The sequence below is a fragment of the Eubalaena glacialis genome, chromosome 4, assembly GCF_028564815.1.
Source record: "Eubalaena glacialis isolate mEubGla1 chromosome 4, mEubGla1.1.hap2.+ XY, whole genome shotgun sequence".
NCBI lineage: Eukaryota > Metazoa > Chordata > Mammalia > Artiodactyla > Balaenidae > Eubalaena > Eubalaena glacialis.
In genome coordinates this window covers 175,889,368-175,910,516 of record NC_083719.1, presented here as the reverse complement: position 1 = coordinate 175,910,516, position 21,149 = coordinate 175,889,368, and the positions used below count along the sequence as shown (strand labels likewise).

The 21,149-nt window shown below is 39.9% G+C and overlaps 1 protein-coding gene across 1 annotated transcript; it reads left to right on the top strand.

Moving 5' to 3' along the window:
* The first annotated feature begins 19,416 nt into the window (after positions 1-19,416).
* LOC133090324 (olfactory receptor 10H4-like) lies at positions 19,417-20,361 on the top strand. The gene has a single exon (XM_061188697.1). The coding sequence runs from the start codon at positions 19,432-19,434 to the stop codon at positions 20,359-20,361; it is 930 nt and encodes a 309-aa protein (XP_061044680.1). The 5' UTR covers positions 19,417-19,431.
* The last annotated feature ends 788 nt before the right edge of the window (positions 20,362-21,149 follow it).

The window sequence follows — 21,149 nt, the reverse complement described above, 5'->3', positions numbered from 1 at the left end:
TCAGGCTGCTGAGTGCTGGTCGGCACCGATTCTCTGTGCGGGAATCTCTCTGCTTTTCCCTCCACACCCCTGTTGCTGCGCTTTCCTCCGTGGCTTCAAAGCTCCCCGCCTCCGCCACCCGCAATCTCCTCCCGTGAAGGGGCTTCCTAGTGTGTGAAAACCTTTCCTCTTTCGCAGCTCCCTTCCACTGGTGCAGGTCCCGTCCCTCTTCTTTTGTCTCTGTGTTTTTTTTTTTTTCCTTTTGCCCTACCCAGGTACGTGGGGAGTTTCTTGCCTTTCGGGCTGTCTGATGTCTTCTGCAGGCCTTCAGTAGGTGTTCTTTAAGAGTTGTTCCACATGTAGATACATTTCTTTTGTATTTGTGGGGTGGAAGGTGATCTCCACGTCTTACTCTTCCTCCATCTGGACGCTCCTCCTCTATCTTAGTATAGTTTTTAAAGAGTGTTATCATTGGTGGATTTGTTTATTGGTTTGTTTGCTCTCTTCTTTTTTTATTATTTTTTTATATTTTTATTTTAATGTTTTTTAATAAGTTTATTTTATTTTATTTTATTTTATTTATTTATTTTCTCCCTTTTCTTCTGATCCGTGTGGCTGACAGTGTCTTGGTCCTCTGGCCGGGTATGAGACCTGAGCCTCTGAGGTGGGAGAGCCGAGTTCAGGACACTGGACCACCATAGATTTCCCAGCCCCACAAAATGTCAATAGGCGAGAGCTCTACAGAGATCTCGGTCTCAACACTAAGACCCAGCTCCACTCAATGACCAGCAAGCTCCAGTGCTGTACATCCCATGCCAGACAACTAGCAAGACAGGAACACAGCACAACCCAGTAGCAGAGAGGCTACCAAATCATAAAAAGTTCACAGACCCCCCAAAACACACCACTGGATGTGGTCCTACCCACCAGAAAGACAAGATCCAGCCTCACCCACAAGAACATAGACACCAGTACCCAACACAAAGAAGCCACATAACCCACTCAACCAACCCCACACACTGGGGGCAAACTCCTAAAACAACGGAAACTATGAACCTGCAGCCTGGGAAAAAGAGACCCCAGACGCAGTAAGTTCAGCAAAATGAGAAGACAAAGAAATATGCATCAGCTGTAGGAGCAAGGTAAAAACCCACCAGGTCAAACAAATGAAGAGGAAAGAGCCAGTCTACCTGAAAAAGAACTCAGATAAATGATAGTAAAGATGATCCAAAATCTAATAAAAAGAATGGAGAAAATACAAAAAACGTTTAACAAAGACCTAGAAGAACTAAAAAGCAAACAAACATTGATGAAAACACAATAAATGAAATTTAAAATTCTCTAGAAGGAATCAATAGCAGAATACCTTAGGCAGAAGAACGGATAAATGACCTGGAAGATAAAACAGTGAAATAACCACTGCAGAGCAGAATAAAGAAAAAGAATGAAAAGAATTGAGGACACACTCAGAGACCTCTGGGACAACATTAAAAGCACCAACATTCAAGTTATAGGGGTTCCAGAAGAAGAAGAGGAAAAGAAATGGACTGAGAAAATATTTGAAGAGATTATAGTTGAAACTTCCCTAGTATGGGAAAGGAAATAGTCAATGAAGTCAGGAAGCGCAGAGAATCCCATACAGCATAAATCCAAGGAGAAACACCCGAAGACACATGTTCATCAAAGTATCAAAAAATTAAATACAAAGAAAAAATATTAAAAGCAGTAAGGGAAAAGCAACAAAAACATATGAGAGAATCCCCATAAGGTTAACAGCTGATCTTTCAGCAGAAACTCTGCAAGCCAGAAGGGAGTGGCAGGACATATTTAGAGTGATGAAAGGGAAAAACCTACAAGCAAGATTACTCTACCCAGCAAGTATCTCATTCAGATTCGATGGAGAAATTAAAACCTTTACAGACAAGCAAAAGATAAGAGAATTCAGCACCACAAAACCAGCTCTACAACAAATGGTAAAGGAAATTCTCTAGGCAGAAAACACAAGAAAAGGAAAAGACCTACAATAACAACCCAAAACAATTAAGAAAATGGTAATAGGAACATACATATCAATGATTACCTTAAATGTAAATGCATTAAATGCTCCAACCAAAAGACGTAGACTCGTTGAATGGATACAAAAAAAAAAGACCCATATATATGCTGTCTGCAAGACACCCACTTCAGACCTAGGGACACATACAGACTGAAAGTACAGGGATGGAAATATATATTCCATGCAAATGGAAATCAAAAGAAAGCTGGAGTAGCAATTCTCATAGTAGAGAAAATAGACTTTAAAATAAAGACTATTACAAGAGACAAAGAAGGACACTACATAATAATCAAGGCATCAATCCAAGGAGATATAACAATTGTAAATATTTATGCACCCAACATAGGAGCACCTAAATACATAAGGCACATGCTAACTGCCATAAAAGGATAAATTGACAGTAACACAATAATCGTAGGGGATTTAACACCCCACTTTTACCAATGGACAGATCATCAAAAATAAAAATAAATGAGGAAACACGAGCCTTAAATGATACATCAAGTAAGATGGACTTAATTGATATTTATAGGACATTCCATCAAAAAACAGCAGAATACACTTTCTTCTCAAGTGCTCATGGAACACTTTCCAGGATAGATCATATCTTGGGTCACAAATCAAGCTTTGGTAAATTTGAGAAAATTGAAATCGTATCAAGTATCTTTTCCAACAACAATGCTATGAGACTAGATATCAATCACAGGGAAAAAAAACTGTAACAAATACAAACACATGGAGGCTAAACAATACACTACAAAATAACCAAGAGATCACTGAAGAAATCAAGGAGGAAATCAAAATATACTAAGAAAAAAAATGACAATGAAAACAGGACAACATAAAACCTGTGGGATGCAGCAAAAGCAGTTCTAAGAGGAGAGTTTATAGCAATACAATCCTACCTCAAGAAACAAAAAAATCTCAAATGAATAACCTAACCTTACACCCAGAGCAATTCGAGAAAAAAGAACAAAAAAACTTCAAACTTAGCAGAAGGAAAGACATCATAAAGATCAGTCAGAAATAAATGAAAAAGAATTAAAGGAAACAATAGCAAAGATCAATAAGACTAAAAGATGGTTCTTTGAGAAGATAAAAGAAAAATGATAAACCATTAGCCAGACTCATCAGAAAAAAAGGAGAAGACACAAATCAATAGAATTAGAAATGAAAAAGGAGAAGTTACAGCTGCCACTGCAGAAATACAAAGGATCATAAGAGATTACTACAGGCAACTATATGCCAATAAAATGGACAACCTGGAAAAAATGGACAAATTCTTAGAAAAGCACAATCTTCCAAGACTGAACCAGGAAGAAACAGAAAATACAAATAGACCAATCACAAGCACTGAAATTGAGACTGTGATTTTAAAATTTCCAACAACAACAAAAATATCCAGGACCAGATGGTTTCACAGGCGAATTCTTAAAAACATTTAGAGAAGAGCTAACACCTATCCTTCTCAAACTCTTCCAAAATATAACAGAGGGAGTAACACTGCCAAACTCATTCTACGAGACCACCATCACCCTGATACAAAAACCAGTCAAAGATGTCACAAAGAAAGAAAACTACAGGCCAATATCACTGATGAACAAAGATGCAAAAATCCTCCACAAAATACTAGCAAACAGAATCCAACAGCACATTAAAAGGATCATACCCCGTGATCAAATGAGGTTTATCCCAGGAATGAAAGGATTCTTCAATATATGAGAATCATCCAATGTGATAAACCATATTAAAAAATAGAAGGAAAAAAACCATATGATCATCTCAATAGATGCAGAAAAAGCTTTTGACAAAATTCAACACCAATTTGTCATAAAAACCCGCTAGAAAGTAGGTATAGAGGGAACTTACCTCAACATAATACAGGCCATATATGACAAGCCCACAGCCAACATCATTGTCAATGGTGAAAAACTGAAACCATTTCCTCTAAGATCAGGAACAATACTAGGTTGCTCACCCTCAACACTATTATTCAACATAGTTTTGGAAGTTTTAGCCACAGCAATCAGAGAAGAAAAAGAAATAAAAGGAATCCAAATCGGAAAAGAAGAAGTAAAACCGTCACTGTTTGCACATGTCATGATACTATACATAGAGAGCCCTAAAGATGCCACCAGAAAACTACTAGAGCTAATCAATGAATTTGGTAAAGTAACAGGAAACAAAATTAATGCACAGAAATCTCTTGCATTCCTCTACACTAGTGGTGAAAAATCTGAAAGGGAAATTAAGGAAACAGTCCCATTTACCACTGCAAGAAAAAGAATAAAATACCTAGGAATAAACCTACCTAAGGAGACAAAAGACCTGTGTACAGAAAACTATAAGACACTGATGAAAGAAATTAAAGATGATACAGATGGAGAGATATACCATGTACTTGGATTGGAAGAATCAACATTGTGAAAATGACTCTACTACCCAAAGCAATCTACAGATTCAATGCAATCCCTATCAAACTACCAATGGCATTTTCACAGAACTATAACAAAAAAATTTCACAATTTGTATGGAAACACAAAAGACCCCGAATAGCCAAAGCAATCTTGAGAATGAAAAACAGAGCTTGAGGAATCAGGCTCCCGGATCTCAGACGATACTACAAAACTACAGCCATCAAGACAGTATGGTACTGGCACAAAAACAGAAATATAGATCAATGCAACAGGATAGAAAGCCCAGAGATGAACCCACGCACATATGGTCACCTTATCTTTGATAAAGGAGGCAAGAATATACAATTGGGAAAAGACAGCCTTTTCAGTAAGTGGTGTTGGGAAAACTGGACAGCTACATGTAAAGAATTAAATTAGAACACTCCCTAACACCATACACAAAAATAAACTCAAAATGGATTAAAAACTTAAATGTAAGGTCAGACACTATAAAACTCTTAGAGGAAAATATAGGCAGAAAGCTCTATGACATAAATCACAGCAAGATCCTTTTTGACCCATCTCCTAGGGAAATGGAAAGAAAAACAAATATAAACAAATAGGACCTAATGAAACTTAAAGGCTTTTGCACAGGAAAGGAAACCATAAACAAGATGAAAAGACAACCCTCAGAATGGGAGAAAATATTTGCAAATGAAGCAACTGACAAAGGATTAATCTCCAAAATATACAAGCAGCTCATGGAGCTCAATATCAAAAACACAAACAACCCAATTAAAAAATGGACGGAAGACCTAAATAGATATTTCACCAAAGAAGTCATACAAATGTCCAAGAGGCACATGAAAAGGTACTCAACATCACTAATTATTAGAGAAATGCAAATCAAAACTACAACGAGGTATCACCTCACACTGGTCAGAATGGCCATCATCAAAAAATCTACAAACAATAAATGCTGGAGAGAGTGTGGAGAAAAGGGAGCTCTCTTGCACTGTTGGTGGGAATGTAAATTGATACAGCCACTATGGAGAACAGTATGGAGGTTCCTCTAAAAACTAAAAATAGAACTACCATACCACCCAGCAATCCCACTACTGGTTATATACCCTGAGAAACCATAATTCAAGAAGAGTCATGTAGCACAGTGTTCATTGCAGCTCTATTTACAATAGCCAGGACATGGAAGCAACCTAGGTATCCATCGACAGATGAATGGATAAAGAAGATATGGCATATATATACAATGGAATATTATTCAACCATAAAAAGAAACGAAATTGAGTTATTTGTAGTGAGGTGGATGGACCTAGAGACTGTCATACAGAGTGAAGTAAGTCAGAAAGAGAAAAACAAATACCATATGCTAACACATATATATGGAATCTAGAAGAAAAACAAAAAAACAACAAAAAAAAACATGGTTCTGAAGAACCTAGGGGCAGGACAGGAATAAAGATGCAGATGTAGAGAATGGACTTGAGGACACGGGGAAGGGGAATGGTAAGCTGGGACAAAGTGAGAGAGTGGCATGGACATATATACACTACGAAATGTAAAATAGATAACTAGTGGGAAGCAGCCGCATAGCACAGGGAGATCAGCTCGGTGCTTTGTTTCCACCTAGAGGGGTGAGATAGGGAGGGTGGGAGGGAGACACAAGAAGGAGGAGATATAGGGATATACGTATATGTATAGCTGATGCACTTTGTTATACAGCAGAAACTAACACAACATTGTAAAGAAATTATACTCCAATAAAGATGTTGAACAAAAAAAGAAAAGAAAGAAAGAAAGAAGCCCTTAGCGTGATTGTTTGTTTGTTTGTTTATTTATTTACTTATTTATATTTTTATTTTTGGCTACATTGGGTCTTCGTTGCTGCGAGTGGGCTTTCTCTAGTTTCGGTGAGTGGGGACTACTCTTCGTAGCGGTGCATGGGCTCCTCATTGTGGTGGCTTCTCTTGTTGCAGAGCATGGGCTCTAGGTGTGAGGGCTTCAGTAGTTGCAGCGCACAGGCTCAGTAGTTGCGTCACATGGGCCCAGAGCATATGGACTTCAGTAGTTGTGGCTTGTGGCTCTAGAGTTCAGGCTCAGTAGTTGTGGTACACATACTTAATTGCTCTGCGGCACTTGGGATCTTCCTGGACCAGGGCTCAAACCCGTGTCCCCTGCATTGGCAGGCGGATTCTTAACCACTGCACCACCAGGGAAGCCCTAGCGTGATTGTTTAAATTGAAATATCCACCTCTGCTTCACTGAGAACCTGCAAGGACTTTTCATGCTAAAGTTGACCGGAAATCTAGAACCAGGTTCTTCCACCAACCAAATTAGTTGATGGTCAGCCATCTGGATATCTTATATCATGGGCCCCAACGTGAGTTAGAAAGGGTCATATGTGAGGCTTACAGAGGAGAGGTGGGGTAGTCTGTGTTTCCTTCCAAAGGCTGAGTAGAGTCTCCCAGAATAATGCTGTGGGTTTGGGGCAGCTCAGACTCTACAATGAGCCTCTGCTATGGCTGAAGACAGGTTCAATATCTAGAAGGAGTTTGCAGAGATGCAGCCCAGTCTTCCAACAAAGCTTCATGAAACTGGTAAGATGATATCTAAGGCCAGAAACTCTTTCAAACATTCACAAGGGCTAATCCTGGTTTACATCTCGGCTCTGAACAAGAGGAAAAGGTGTTGGAAGCTTATGGTCCCCATCTCCCTCAATGCCCCTCCTCTTATTCCTTTAGCCCATGCTCTTCATTTTCCCATCTTTTTACTTTTATTTGGGGTCCTTTCAGATGAATTGATTTCTCTCCACCCTGTTGAAGAATTCCTACTGATTCCTTATGCTCCCGGTAAAATACCCCTCCTTCACTGTTTTTCAACATCTCCTAGCACATCAGTCTTAGTGTAGTTTTATTCTCATGGGTCTGGTCCCCCTGACAAAATGGGAGTGTCTTAAGAGAAGGGATGGGACCTCATTCATCTCTGTGCTCCCTGTGACTATTCCAGAACCTGGTCCTCAATATGTGTTGAAGGCCAGATAGAGTCCTCTAGGATGGACGACAAAGTTCTTAGCCTAGCATTCAGTGCCCTATCATCATACTTCTAGAGCCCCTTCTGTGAGTGCTTCCTAAATGTCAGGCATTGTTTGCACATTAACTCCTTGAATCCTCACAGCAAACTATGAGGTGCAGTTCTGTTTTTACCTATGTTTTCCACCTGAGGAAACTGAGGTTAGGTAAATTTGATAATGTGCCAAGGTCACATGCTAAAATGCCTGTGTGGGTGTCTACTGCCAGAGCACTCTACTCCTGCCGGAGGCTGTCTTAAGTTATCACACCTCCCCAAGGAGTCTCTGTGCCTTGGGCTTGACAGACCAAGGGCCTAATATGTGCTATGTGTTGTACATGCACATGACTTTCTGTCCTTATAAACTGGTCTTTCACCAAAGGGGAAATTGAAGATCAGAAAAAAACAAGTCACTTGTCCAACTCCACAAAGCTGGTTCCAGGGTCTAGTCTCAGGCTGTTGGAGACAATTAAGGTGATTGTACCACATAGAGAGGAACAGAGCTAATCATGGGCTGGGCATTCAGAGGAGGTGCCGTGACAGGGCCCAGGACTGCACAGACCTACAGTAGGATCTAAATCTGATTACTTCCTCTTTCTGAGTCTCAGTTTCTTCTTCTGTAAAGCTAGTGAGGCTGACCGGTTGACTGCTCTGAGAAGTGCTATGATTTGAGTATTCCTTTTTGAATCCAATTATCAAAGAGACCAGAGTTTTGCTTTGGTGGGACAAAGTCATGTCTGTAATCCTGGAGCCAAGAAAGGAATATTTTTTCTGCCTAGGGTTATCTGTGTCTTTTCAGAGAAATGTTAACATTAGGAAAAAACAACACCCAAGAATCTGAAGATTGCATCAAGATGCTTCATCACAGTCACTAGAATTACTTCCTGTAGAATGGTCATCTGGACAAGGGGATCTGTGAGAAGGAGCAAAGAGTCTGCCCCAGCCCATCTCTACTCCATCTCTGAGCCAATACTATGGGTCCCTTTCTTCCCTGGTTTCTGGGTACCAGAGGCATCAGTAAAGAATGAGTTCATGGAACCCAGCAATTCTTTCGTTGACAGAATGTCTGGCCCTCTCCAAGCTCCTTTCTGATTTCTCCTGAGCTGAGGAAACCTGCTATCAATTTACATATGTGAGCCATGTCACATTTCCCCAAATGTCTAGACCCAGGGCAATGTAGGTCTACCTGGAGCTTAGGTGAAAGGGTTGGCAGGACCACATCAGTCCATACTGGAATCTGCCTCTGCCTTCTAGCTGCCTGTGCCCTTTACCTGGCCTCTTTTTGGGGCCCAGAGCAATTATTCTATGTGGCCCTTCAAGCAATTCATAATCTCCCTCCTTCCATGCTCAGCACACCTGCATGTCTTTGCTCAAATTATTCCCTCTGCCATGAGTGCCATCAGGACATTGCTTGGGAATCTCTTCCTTGTCCAACAAAGTTCTCCAGTTGAAATGACACCTCTTCTATTAACTCAGTTTGACACTCCCATATCTCTATGTCCTCACAGCATTTGCCCTCATTTATATAGTCAAAAAAGCTTATTAAATAATTATTTTATGTGGAAACATTCTAGGTGCTAGGATCCAGCAATGACAAGGACAGAGTTGATCTCTACCCTTCTTATGGTCCAGTGGGGAAGCTGTCATGTAACCAAAGATGACAACACACAGTGGCCCGAGGTGGGATGAGGGAAGCCTAAGAACCCGTGGGAGCTAAACCTATATCAAAGACTAGCCTGTGGCTTAACGAAGGCTTCTGGAGAGGGGTCATGTCTAAAGTAAGACCTGAAGGGTAAGTAGATATGATCCAGGTGAGGTAGGCAGGTGGGAGAGGGATTTCTAGGAAGAGGGAATAGCAAGTGAAAAGGTTCAGAGTGACAGAAGCATGGCACATTCGGGCACAATGGAATGTCTGGTGAGGCCTGGAGGGCTAGATGTGGCTGGAAGGTTCTGGAATGAGAAGCCATACAGGTGGGAAGAGCAAGACCATGCAAGACCATGAGGGCCACTTGAAGAGTTTGTTCCAAGGGCAATGGGGTACCAAAAATATTTTAGTTTATTATTTTATTTTTTGGCTTGACCTTTAAGTGTTTATGCTGATAGTGTTCTTTCCTCACCTCAGCTGCTCTGAGAAATGAGAATCAAACCAGGTACACGTGAAAAGTCAACTTAGACACTCTGCTTTCAAATAAACAGACAAGTAGTCTCAATATGCTGTTTAATACTATAGAAATTTAAGTAACTAGTAATTCAGAGACAGTGGATTACAAAGCATGTGAAGAGGCTAAAAGAAAATCTGAAGGGATAACACATGGTAACTGCTCTTATTTCAGTGATCATTTTATAATGTATAAATATATCAAACCACTGTGTTGTACACCCATAAATATTTTAAATACACTTACAAAAAGAATTGTATGATATTCCATGATGTGAACATATTCATAGACATTTGGGTTGTTTCCACTTTGGAGTTCCTGTGAATGGCATTCCTGTAAACATCTAGTACATGTCCTTTTTTTTTTTTTTTTAAGATTTTTTGATGCAGATCACTTTTAAAGTCTTTAACGAATTTGTTACAATATTGCTTCTGTTTTATGTTTTGGTTTTTTGGCCACGAGGCATGTGGGATCTTAGCTCCCAGACCAGGTATCGAACCCACAGCCCCTGCATTGGAAGGCAAAGTCTTAACCACTGGACCGCCAGGGAAGTCCCTAGTACATGTCCTTTAGTAGGCAATACTTATGTGTTGTTCCATTGGGTCTGTACCTAGATGTGTAATTACTGAGTCATAGAAGATATCTATGTCACCTTGAATAGATACTGCCAATCAGTTTTCCAAGGTTGCTGTACCAAGGAGTTGGTTTCAAGCACAAACAGCATGGTCATATTCTTCTTTGTAGAGAGCTCTTTCTGAATGCTGTGAGGGGAGTAGGCTGCTGAGGGCAGGGGTGGGTGTGGGGAGATGCAGGCAGTGTTGGGGAGACATGGGGGGAGATAGATGAGGGCATCCAGGATGAGTTGAGTGGTCAGATTTGAGGCTGATTACAGAGGTTGAGGAGACAGTGCTGCTGAACACTTATGACATTAAATATGTGGCTTCTTTCTACACTGAGGATCAGTTCTCCAACTCTCTGGACACCAGTGGTGTCCTACAATTCAATTCTGACACTGACTAGCTGGAGTTGGTGTCAGAATTCACAGGTGAAGGGCTCAGTCCCACAAGACTTCAGCTGCTACTCCTCACTGGCTACAAAGTTGGAAGTTTCTACAACTCACCCCCCCTTTCAGGTTCTACACTTTGCTAAAATGATTCACAGAATTCAGGAAAGTGCTTTAATTGCCAATACCAGTTTATTACAGAAGATACAACTCAGGAACAGACAAATGGAAGGGAAACATAGGGCAAATTCTGGGGTGAGGAGTGAGGAGCTTCCATCTCTCTTCAGATGCATAACTCTCCCAGCACCTTCATGTGTTCATCAACCTGGAAGCTCGCCAAATCCTGTTGTTTAGGGAGTTTCTAAAAAGGTTTCATCATAGAGCCGTGATTGATTAAATCATTGGCATTGATGCTTAAATCAATCTACATCCCCTCTTCTCTCCCTGGAGGTCTAAGGGGGTGGGTGTGAAAGTTTCAACCCTTTAATCATGCCTTGATCTTTCTGAAGACCAGCCCGCATCTTGAAGCTACCTAGGGGCCCCGAGCCTCTAGTCTTCTCATCAGCGTAAAAAAGACACTTTTATCACTCCTGAGATACTAACAGTTTCAGGAACTGAGTGTCAGGAACCAGGGACAAAGACCAAAAGATCAAATGTTTATATTTTATCATAGGGAGGCATATGGTAATGTCAGACTTTCTGTCTTGGATCACTAGGACGACAGGGATAGGGTAGAGCTAGATGGAGAAGACAAGTGGAGTTTTCCAGTGTGGCTAGAAGACATTGAGCACTTATATTACACCAGAGACACCACTCTCCAAGAACCTGCTCCAAATTACCCTTATTCTGGGAAGGCTTTCAACTGCCCTTACCCCAGGGCACAACCCTGGATTCTTACTCTGGGTTCCTCCAGCTCCTGCCTTCCCTCTGACCCTACCTTGACCCCAAGGGGTTGAAGGCATCTGTATCCAGCCCTGTCTCCCCCAAGACTGGGAGCACCTCAGCCCTCAGTAGGGGGTGCCATCACACTGGGCAGAGAGAACAGCAGGGAATCTTTGTTGTGTATGGATAGTTGGAGGAGGAAGTAGAGACTGCAGATCCCAGAAGGCCACCTGAGGTCCCTCTCAGTCTCTCTAGACCCTGATTACTGCCTTTTCAGGTTGGTTTCATGGAGACACTCTTGGGAACAGCCTGCTGGGACCTGCAGCAGAGATAAAGCACACTGTATCAGGTCCAGGAGCTTCTAGCTCTGACCGCACACCTGCCTGTGGGTGCTGCTGACAGCGACAAGCTTCTTCTGCTCTTCCCTGCTGGTCATTTCTTGGAAGAGGCATCCCAGGCAGAGGGGGATCAGGACAGAGAGGGTAGGAAGGAAGAATCTACAGTTGTGGATAATGCTGCTCAGCCTGGGGATGGGATCTGGGCAAGGGAGAAGGGTAGTAAGAGAGGATGTTACTCATAGAAACCTGCTGGGGGTCTTCTCACTTTGCCCACTCTGGGTCCTTTCTTATTGCTTAGCCTAGTGTTCTTTGCAGCTTCTAGGTCAGCAGTTGTCAACCCAGGATGATTCTACCCCATGGTGGACATTTGGACATATCTGAAACGTTTTTGATTGTCACAACTTATGGTGGGGAAGGTTTGCTACTGGCATCTGGTGAGTTGAGGCCAGGGATGCCGTTAAACATTGTGCAATGAAAAGGACAGCCAAAGCATGATCTGGCCCCAAATACCACTAGTGATGAAGCTGAGAAATCCTGTTTTAGGTTATCTTGTCTTTGTTGCTCTGTCCTGGTCTGGCCCAAAGTGGTCCCTGCTAACCTGGAGGGGAGGCTCTGGGGGAGAGAGGTGTGAGCTGAGTGCACTCAGTGATGTGTGTGATGTCTGCTCAGCACCTGTGTGTGAGCCATCCTCCATGAGACCAGAGGAGACAGAATTCTGTCCACCTGTCAGAGAAGATAGGAGAGGCCAGCCCTAATGATCATGGCCGTTCCACCAAGCAGGAAGTGGGAAGGTGGGCTATAGCAGTATTGTAGAGGTGGAGGAGAGGGTGGAGGTTGGATCAGCCTCTTGGCGGGAACTGCTTTGTGTGATTAACAGAGGTACTAAGTGCTCCGCTGGGGTCAGAGACCATGAGTTTAGAATGGGGCCAGCTGGTGCCATCAGGTACAGAACAATGACAACAAACACAGTCTCAAAGTCAGTGATAACTACATTTATTAGGTAAACTTTAAGCCCTTCACGTGAATCCTCATGGACCACTGAAGACAGCTCTCTGGATACTCCCATTGTCAGCTGTGGCGGAGGTGGCTTGGTGTCAGAAAGTTCTTTCTCAAAGACACACAGTGAGAGCTGAGATTTTAACCCTGGGTCTGATGACTGCATACCTGTATATATTTCAGAAAATTCTCTTTAGAAGCCAGAGTGGAGTGGGAGCAGAGGAGGGGACCTGGGAGGAGCCTGGGGCAGCGGTCCAGGAAAGGGGATGGAGCCATATTGGTGTAGAGAAGTGGGAGAAACCAAGAACTACTCAGTTGGGAAGGAGAATGCTGAGTGAAGGGAGGGATGAAGCATGGAAGGGAGTTGATGCCAGTGTCTTGGTTTCTGGGTGGGGTGCTTAGGTGGTCAGAGGTGTGTTTTTCAGGTCCCAAATGCAGTCTTCCTCACTCCAAAGAGCATCCTCACTCCAGACAAGTTCCTCACTCTCCTGGTGGTTCTGTGTCCTCCAAGTTCCAGGCTGACCCCTACTGTGGGGGATTCTTAGAGACAATGCCCTAGTGAGACTACTAGGGGGTCCATTTAATTTTATAGTGGACTTCAGGTACAGAGGTTTGAGCAATGATATTTCCTGTTTGTGGTTTCTGATCATCATTAGTTTGTGCAAGGTCCTTCTCATGTTTCATAGATTTATTCCCTGTCTTTCACCCCATTTCCTTTTTGTTTTGACAATTACTTTAAAATACTTCATGTGTACCCTTTGATTTGTATACGTTCTTGCAAGTTTGTACATATTCTTTAAATTAATTTTTTTATTTCTTAAATTAATGGGCTTTATTTTATTATAGGAGTTTTATGTTTACAGAAAACTTGATCAGATAGTGTAGCGGGTTCCCACTTACCTCCTCTGCCAGCACACAGTTTCCTCTATTTTTACTTCTTGCATTAGTGTGGTCCATTGGTTACAATTGATCAACCAATATAGATACATTATAATTAACCAAAGTCCAAGTTCACATTAAGCTTCACTCTTTCTCTTGTACATTCGATAGGTTTGACAAATGTGTAAAGACACACATCCACTGTTCCAGTTTCATACAGAGTAGTTTCACGTGCTATATTTTTAATGTGCCCAAATGGGATTATGCTAGAGAACTCATCCTATTTTTTGCTTCATTCACACAATATTGTTTTAAAACTCCCTCTATATTGCTATGTGTATATCTAACACCTGCTTGGGGCTCCAATATTTGCATCCAATCCTCTTACTTCCCCTATCCCCAATTATGGACAAGCAGGTTTGTCCAATTCCTCCACTACAGCAATGCTACAAGGAACAACCTCTTATATGCTCCCCTATAAATAGGTTTGAAAAATCAATATAGGCACTTAGGACCAAATTTGCTGGTGTACAGAGCATGTATATATTGAATTTTCTTCATTCTACATTCTCACCAGCATTGCAAGAGGACTCCTTTCTCCCCATAATCCAATCAACACAGGATTTTCTAATTTGGGGAACTGAATAGTTATAAAGTGAAATTCCATTCCTCTCTCTCTCTCTCTCTCTCTCTCTTTCTCTCTTTCTCTCTCTCTCTCCCCTCACTCCCTCCCTCCTTTTTACTGAGCATCTTTCCATTGGCCTGTATAACTCCTTCCGTGATTTCTCTGCTCACATTTTGTGCTCATATCTGTACTGTGGTTCCCACTTTTCGTTCATTTTTCTAGATAGTATTCCTTTGTCAGTTCTACACAATGCAAATTATTTTTTCCCAGTGTTTCATTTGCCTGATAACTTTATCCAGGATTTCTTTTGTGGAACAAAAGTCCTTAATGTTGATGCTTTCATGTCTTTTTTTAAAAATCCCCTTAAATTTTGTGCTTTTTAAAATCAACAAAGTAATTCTCTTGCATTCTCTCCTCTTAACCTTATAATTGATATTTCATAGTTATGCCTTGAATCCATCTGGATTCCACATTTGCTTTTGTCCTTGGGCAGAAATTCAGATCTATTTTGTTCCTAAAATGAACAGATTTCCTACCAGAAAGTAGTAAACAATCTTATTTTTTCCCTTTGATTTGTGCTGCCACCTTTATCATGTATTAAGTTTTGAATAATGAAGGGGCATTTTCTGAGATATAGAATCAATTTAATCAGTGCCTATTTAATCCAAGTTCACACTTTAAAAAAATGATTGACTCTATAATGTGTCTCACTACCCAGGAGGACATATCTCTCCTGTTTACTCCATTTTTATAAGTTTGTTATAGTTTTGTACTGACTTGATTTTCAGAAGGAATTTTAGACAAGTTTCATTAAATTCACAATCAATTCCCTGGAACTGTAAGTGCAATTGCACTGATGATATAATTTGGAGAAGAACTGAAGTCATGTTAATATTAGCTCAACTCATTCTAGGGTGTAGACTATTTTCTAGTACTCAGATCACCTTCTACATTTTTATGAGTGCTTAAAAGTTTTATCTTTGGATGTATTGCATGTTTTATGTTAATTTCTAGATATTGTATAACAGTGGTTTTCAAAGCAGGGTGAGGATCCCTGGAGGTCCCAGAGACATTTCCTGGGGGTCCATTAGGTCCTTAATTTAACAATTACATGTGTGGACGTGTTTTCATCATATACTTCAACTTAAACAATATATTACCACAGACTAAATAAAGAAGTAGATACAAGCATCAGGTTGTCTCCTATCGAGGCAGACATTAGACATATTTGCAAAAATGTAAAAGAAGGCCACTCTTCTCACTAAATGTTTTTTGAACATTGTAATTACTCTCGTATAAATATGTTATTAATATTAACATGTAATAGGTTTATTATTTTTTTAAGTGTACTAATAGTTAAATATTTTTAAAGATTCTCAGTTTTAATACCTAATATGGTAAAAATTGATAGTTACAATCTACCCAAACAAATGCCCTTTAGGACCCTCAATAATTTTTTAGTAAAAAGGCATCCTGATACCAAAATGCTTGAGAGCTGTTTCTATATAGTTTGTGTCACTTGAGACTGTTGTCTTACTTTTTACTTCAATTCTATATTTTGATGATAACTCCTGATGTAATGGTACAAGAAATACTATGATTTTTGGAAGTTGATCTTGCCTTCTGCAGCATTACACTCTCTTATTGTTCTAACATAGTACACCTTGATTCTTTTATCTTTTTGGACAGATGATCAGGTCTCTTCCCTTCAATCCTTATGTATCTTCTTCCTTCTCTTTCCTTGTAGCATCGCTCATGACTTTCAGTCCCATGTTAAAGAACAGCAAAGACAGTGAGTATCCTTGACTTGCTCCTGATCATAAAATAATGCATGTAAAGATCCCCACTTAGTATACCATTTGCTAGTTTTGTAGGATGTATTCTTTATCTAGCTAAGAAAGTCCCCTTCAATTTCATGTTGCAAAAGGGCTTTTAAAAAATCATAAATAGACATACATATGTCAAATCATTATGTTGTACACTTAAAACTAATATGATGTCATATGTCAATTATATGAAAATTTAAAACTTCGTAAATAGGAGTTGAATTTAAGAAAATATATTCCTTCCTTGATCAAAATAATTATGTTATTTTTCTTTTTAAATTTATTTATGTGATGCTGCACCATCTTGTCATTCATGGGATAAACCAACACCACTCGATCATAATTTACTAATTTTAATTGACCATTTCATTGATTAGGTGTTGGCTTATAATAGATTTTAAAATCAACGTGGATAGGTAAAGTGGGCCAATAATTGTCCTTTCTTATAACATTCTTACTTGGTTTTAGAATCAAGATTGCATTAACCTGATGAAATGAGCTCAGCAGATTTCCATTTTTTCCATTTTTTTCTTTTATTTGAAGAACATGTATAAGATATTAATCATCTGTTCCTTAAAGGTTTATGAGCACGAGCTTGTAAACCCACTGGGGCTGATCATTATAGGAAGGGAAAGTCTTTTATCTTTTCAATTTCTTTACAACTTTTTTGAATATCTAAGGTCTCTATTTTTTTCTTGCACCAGTTTTGGAATTTTATGTTTTTAATAATTTATTCATTTTTGTTTAATTTCTTAACATATTTTTCTTTCCATGTTTATTCATTTGAAAATATCCATTATTTCTGTAGTTATCTCCCAATTTTAATTTTGTGATTTCTCATTGGCATCTTTTCCTTGTTTCTATCTTATTAATCTTTTCTATCACCTTATTTTGGTTGTATTAAGCATGCTTTTCTGGGTAAAGTTTCTTGATAAATATATTTAAAGCTGTGTATTCCCCTCAAGGTACTGTTTTAGCTTTTAAAAATTGACATTTGATGTTTAAATTATTTAATTATAAATATTTCATTTGTTTTATGATTTACTATTGAAAACAAGATTATTTAATACTATATTTATCCTTCTAACTTATGGATTTGGAAACCTATTCCTTCTCCAATGATTTCCAACTTTTGTGTATTATAACCTATATATTATTTATACTTTGAAGTGGATGGAGGATTTCTCTATGTCCTAAAAGAGGTAAAATTTTGTTAAAGTCCGCTATGTGCTTGAAAAAAAAATGTTTAATCTTGTTTCGTGAAGAGGCTAAATATATCCAGGAGCTAATGTGTAAATATTATTAATGCATTGTAATTAATAATACCCAAATTGCATTTCTGAACTCTGTTAAAAATTCCAACTTCCATTTCTTATCTAGCTAGTATTAATTTAGCTATTTCTATTTTATGACTCTTTCACTGAAGTTGTGTTGAATATTTATTCCTAATATTCAAATGCATATTGTTATATAGGTTATTATAAATATGCAGGTTGATACAATGTTCTTTTAACCTTCATGAAATATTCCTCTTTGACCCTTGGTGTGTGCATGTGTGTGTACGTTTTAAATTTCAGTATGCTTTTAAACTACTAATATTTACCTTCATGGCTAAAAAACAAGACCCAACATAAAATTAATAGGAAAATTAATAATAATCCCTTAATATTATTCATACTTCATCATTCATCCATACCATAATCAAAATCTTCTCTTATTTCCTACTAGTTTATCTAAATCAATACTAATATAATACCCAATATTGCATATGGTTGTTATGTCTCTTGAATGTCCCTTCATCCTTTTCTTGATCCTGGCTTATTGATGAGACCAGACCAATGGTAATGTGGAATGTTCCACCTTCGGTTTCTCTGATGGCTTCCTCATGGTGTCATTTAGCCTGTTCCTCCATCATTTGCACATGATTACTCTATTTGATGCTCAGCTGTGGCCAATGAGCACATTTTCAATCCGGTTCCAGCATCCTTTAACATTAACACATTGCTCAGTGAAAGTTCCATTTCACTGTTGCAGAGATGTCCTAGGCTTGCTTTCATGCTGAGACCATTTCTCCAGGGAACCTGGTTCCTTTACTGGCATATGGTAACAGAAATATTATTATTGTCTCTTTTAATTCCATTTTTTCTGCTTTCAAGATTGCTGCCTCAGCTTGCCTTTGATGCACATTTGCCTAGCATATATTTGTCCGCCCTTTTATTTTCATAATTTCCATGCAGTTCCTATAGAAGAGTAAATACAGAATATAAGATGGCACAAATGGATACCAATAAAACAGTATTAAAACAAAGATGTGGACTTCCCTGGTGGCGCAGCGGTTGAGAATCTGCCTGCCAATGCAGGGGACACAGGTTCAAGCCCTGGTCTGGGAGGATCCCACATGCTGCAGAGCAACTAAGCCTATGCGCCACAACTACTGAGCCTGTGCTCTAGAGCCCAAGAGCCACAACTGCTGAGCCTGTGTGCCACAACTACTGAAGCCCGCGTGCCTAGAGCCCGTGCTCCTCAACAAGAGAAGCCACTACAATGAGAGGCCCACGCACCGCAACGAAGAATTGCCCCCGTTCGCTGCAACTAGAGAAAGCCCGCACACAGCAACGAAGACCCAACGCAGCTGAAAATAAATAAATAAATAAATAAATAAATAAATAAATAAATAAATAAATTTTTTTAAAAAGATGAATGGGTTACTCAATTAAAGGACAAAAATTCTCAGAGAAAAAATTTTAGAAACCCAAAATCCAAATATATGTTTTCTAGAACAGGCACATTATTCAAGAGACTATGACCCTGATCATCTGTCTGTCTTAATGATTACAAACCTGGAATCTTTTATTCTTTTCATCACTGTTAATAAAAACCCAATAGTTATTTCAAAGAACTATAGAATTTAAAGAATCTTTCATTCATTCAAAAAAAAAAACCCAATAGCCAAACGATGTCTTAAGCCCTTAATATACTGATCTCATTTTACCTTTAATCACATTACTAAATGGTAAGAAGTATTAAGATTTACTCCATCTTACTGATGAAGCTTGTGAGACCCAGAAAAATTAAGCAAATAGCTATATAGTATAGAGGTCTTTAATAGTCATTTAATCTATGGAAGAGCCTCTGTCTTAACCACTGTGCCTTCATTCTGTCTCTGATCTCACCAGATGCAGCATCCTTGTCTGGTCAGAACTATAGCATGTTGTCTGAATTCATCCTCATCGGCTTCTCCAACTTCCCTCAACATCTCCTGCCCACGTTCTTCCTGCTATACCTGCTGATGTACCTGTTCACATTGCTGGGGAACCTGCTTGTCATGGTCACCATCTGGAGAGAGCACAGCCTCCACACCCCCATGTACCTCTTAATGTGCGCCCTCTCCATCTCTGAGATTCTGTTCACTGTTGCTATCACTCCTTACATGCTGGTTGACATGCTCTCCACCCACCATTCCATCACCTTTGTGGCCTGTGCCAGTCAGATGTTCTTCTCCTTCACGTTTGGCTTCACCCACTCCTTCCTGCTCATGATTATGGGTTATGACCGCTATGTGGCCATCTGCCACCCCCTGCGCTACAACGTGCTCATGAGCCCCCGTGACTGTGCCCGTCTTGTGTCCTGGTGCTGGGTTGGTGGCTCAGTCATGGGCATGATGGTGACATTGATTGTTTTTCACCTCACCTTCTGTGGGTCTAATATGATTCATCATTTTCTCTGCCACGTGCTTTCTTTCTTGAAATTGGCCTGTGGGAAGGAAACAGCTTCTGTCACCATGGGTGTGATCCTTGTTTGTGTCACAGCCCTGCTGGGATGCTTATTCCTCATCGTCCTCTCCTATGTCTTCATCATGGCTGCCATCTTGAGGATCCCCTCTGCTGAGAGCCGACACAAGACCTTCTCCACCTGTGTATCCCACCTCACCATAGTGGTCGTGCACTATGGTTTTGCCTCCATCATCTACCTCAAGCCCAAGGGACCCCATTCTGTGGACAGTAACACACTGATGGCCACCACCTATACAGTCTTTACCCCCTTTCTTAGCCCGATCATTTTCAGCCTCAGGAATAAGGAACTGAAGAACGCCATGAAGAGATGTTTCCACAGAACATTCTGTCCTCTAAGCTCCTGAGGGGCCAGTTTGGTGGTGAAGAAATATAATAGAAGTGTTGGGAATAATAATGTCTGTCTTCATAGAACTCTTGTAATGTTTCAGGTCTGTAAAATACCCACACTCTATAGGAATTTGATGCATACCACCTATTTCTTTCTCTCCAATATTTCCCCCTCTTGCATAGCCTCTATCATCATAATCTCTTATTTATACCCAGTGAGATGAACCCCATCCCATTATCTATGCCTAAGAATGTGTTATCTATCTGTAGGCAGGAGGGGAGCACCACATGGATGTGTCAGGACCCTGATGCACGTGGTTCTTCTTGAATGGATTAATGCGAAGATTTTATTTCCCCATCCCCCAAAATAAGAATAAACAAAATAACCAAAAGATAATACGAAATGCCACCAGAACTGGGTCTTTTCCATGTGTAAAGGACCATGTTTAGTGTTTTATTATTATTATCTTCATAATTATAAGAAATACACAAAAGAAAATAAAGCATTTGTCTAAAAAAAAATGGTTTACTATTTACAGTTCATCACTGCATTTTGGAGCTTTAGACTCTAAAAAAGGTTTTTCATATTGAGCTGAATCAAGTGAAGAAGGTTAGAATGTAATATAGAGAGAGAGCAAGAACTAGATCTAGTGAGAGCAAGAGCAATAGGGAGAGCAGGCTAGGAGGAAAGGAATCCTTTAAATTGATCTCATCATTCAATTAGATAAAAAATATGGGGCAAAATCTGGGAACTAGAGGAAGATGGAGAAGGTGGTTGGTAATAAGGCAATGTTCATATGAAGAA

What these genes read in the sequence shown, in the direction of transcription:
- LOC133090324 (XM_061188697.1), top strand. Translation starts at nt 19,432, where the DNA reads ATGTTGTCTGAATTCATCCTCATCGGCTTCTCCAACTTCCCTCAACAT.